At 48.0% G+C, this 2,626-nt stretch overlaps 1 protein-coding gene across 1 annotated transcript in view; it reads left to right on the forward strand.

Annotated features, from left to right (window-relative positions):
* HTR4 (5-hydroxytryptamine receptor 4) overlaps positions 1 to 2,626 on the forward strand; it is a 54,737-nt gene that overhangs the window by 10,534 nt on the left and 41,577 nt on the right. Inside the window, exon 2 of the mRNA XM_057382955.1 lies at positions 1,068 to 1,149. Coding sequence (XP_057238938.1) covers positions 1,124 to 1,149 — 26 coding nt within the window. The 5' untranslated portion in view covers positions 1,068 to 1,123. The remainder of the gene's footprint in view (positions 1 to 1,067; positions 1,150 to 2,626) is intronic.

Raw genomic sequence — 2,626 nt, forward strand, 5'->3', positions numbered from 1 at the left:
TCCAAAATGCCCAAAGAATCACCTGCTGAAGGTTTCAGCTGCAAACAGGGGCCAAGCTCTGCTCGTTCCCACCCTTGACAAAAACATCCTTTCAACTCCAGTGAATTTTGCTTGCAAAATGACATCTCATCCACACACCCTGAGTTACTCCTGGTGGCAAACACAGAGCCAGCTCTGTAGAGTGGTGGCTCGTTTGCATTGCAAAGCTGGCATCGCTGTTTTATCCCAATCTGCCTTTGAAGCCAAGGAGCCACGGTGGCATTATTTCCATCTGGGGTGGCATTATTTCCATCTGGGGTGGCATTATTTCCATCTGGGATGGCATTAACAGGGCAGTGATGGTGGCTTTGCCCCTCCAGACAGCACCAGGAGCAACCAACAGCCCCAAATGCTCCCAAAACAAACCTGTTTTCTCCACTGGATTAACAGCAGCAAACGCACAGGCACATTATTAACTTGATGCATTCATTTCTTCGGAGTCAGGGTGGAATTCTGATAGAGTTAAAAACCCCATTAATATTTACATCACTTAGTGCTGCTGGAAGGGAGTACATTTATTTTAACTCGAGCTGCAAAGCGTTTAGTTCTTTGTAATTACAGCGCTGCTATTAAGTATTCATCAGGCTGCACAATAGAGTGTCACAGGAAACCTGCTTTAATTTAGTGGTAAGTCAATGTTTTAGTTTTGTGTAAAAACAGAAACTCATTTACCAGGCCTTCTTGCTTGTGTTTTCCCACCTGGGCTTTGCGAACTTTCTCCAGCTTGGCTCGATTTAAACTATTTTTTTTGTGGTTTTGGAAGTCTGGGGAGTTCCTGGGCAAGGCTTGCAGGTGTGCAGGTACCTGCAGTGGGCACAAGCAGGTTGGGGGGAGAGTTGGAAAACTGCCTGATGGAAAAAGAACTGGAAATGGTGGGCTAAAGCAGATGGAAATGGGCCAGAGGGTGCCCAGGTGGCCAAAAACCCAAGGGTGGCTTGGATCTGCCCATGGGTGTCCTCACCGCGGGAAATGTGCATTTGTGGGTGATCCTGGAGCTAATCCCTGAATTCCTGACTCTCTCCATGCAGGATGAGGTCTCTCCTATGGACGTTGAACTCCCAGCTCCCCGTGCCTGCTGCCTGTGATGGAAGAACTTGATGTGAATGTGAGGTAGGGGGAAGGACACGGCTCCGGAGCTGGGGCAGGGCTGTGACCCTACAATGTCCCTACATTGTCCCTACATTGTCCCTGCAATGTCCCTGCAATGTCCCTGCAATGTCCCTGCAATGTCCTTACAATGTCCCTGCAATGTCCCTGCAATGCCCCTGCAATGTTCCTATAATGTCCCTGCAATGTCCCTACAATGTCCATGCAATATCCCTGCAATGTCCATGCAATGTCCCTACAGTGTCCCTACAATGTCCTTACAATGTCCCTGCAATGTCCCTACAATGACCCTACAATGTCCCTACATTGTCCCTACAATGACCCTACAATGTCCCTACATTGTCCCTGCAATGTCCCTACATTGTCCCTGCAATGTCCCTACAATGTCCCTACAATGTCCCTGCAATGTCCTGCAATGTCCCTACAATGTCCCTGCAATGTCCCTGCAATGTCCCTACAATGTCCCTACAATGTCCTTACAATGTCCGTACAATGTCCCTACCATGTCCCTACAATGCCCCTATAATGTCCCTGCAATGTCCCTGAAAGGCTGCGGGGTGGCATTTTCTGTTTGTCTGCACACGACGGGCTCTGCTCATACTGCAGGGCCTTTTTTGGGGGTTCCTGGAGCTTCTCTGAGGATGTGGCATCACCCTGGTGTTTGTCTCAGTGCCAGATGTGGCATGGACACATCATGGGTTTCTTTACAAATGTTATGAATTCGGCAAAGTGTGATGTTGGAAAGACATTCCTGGAAATTTTTGACACTTCTGTTCGGAGCTTGCATTCATCACAGCCCGAGGGAGGTGGCAGAGCTCATTTTCTCTAATTCCASAGTAGAAAAATAAATGACCCGCGAGTATTTCCTATTTATATTTTATTGGCTTTTTTAATTTCATGTGACTCGGCCRTTGTTATTGGGCACATTTATTACAGGCAGTGGGTTAATGAGATCCTGTCGAGTGGGTTGAAATGCAAACCTCAAATTGATCAGAGCAATCCAGAGAGGCCAAASAGCTTCTCTTGGGCTCTAACCAGTGTTGGTTGTGATGGTGCCATGCACAGGGGTGAGCAATGGCCTTTGAAGGATGGTTAAAGCCTTCCCAAAGCTTTGGGGAGATTTTCATCCTCTCCCTGCTGAGCATTCCGTGTTCCCAGGGATGCAGTGGAGTTCCTGTTGCCCTGAGAGCCCCTCCTTAGCTTGTGGCAGATAAATCTCATTCCGTTTTATTTCTGGAGCGCAGGCAACTCTCACCTACACCAGTTCTGGACGGCATTTTTGGCTGTACTTGTGCACTTTGCCTTTCTCTTCCTTCTTTTATTTTCCTGCCTTTTTCCCCGATTTTTTTCCTGCTTTTTCCCACCCCTTTTCCCTGCCTTTCTTCCTGCTTTCCCCCCTCCCGCCCCCTTTCCCCACCTTTTTTTTTCCTCCTTTTTCACCCTCCCCTTTTTTTTCGCGCCTGTTTTCTTCCCCTTTTTT

Source organism: Malurus melanocephalus, unplaced genomic scaffold (assembly GCF_030028575.1).
Source record: "Malurus melanocephalus ecotype Western Australia unplaced genomic scaffold, MMel_1.1 scaffold_594, whole genome shotgun sequence".
Lineage (NCBI taxonomy): Eukaryota > Metazoa > Chordata > Aves > Passeriformes > Maluridae > Malurus > Malurus melanocephalus.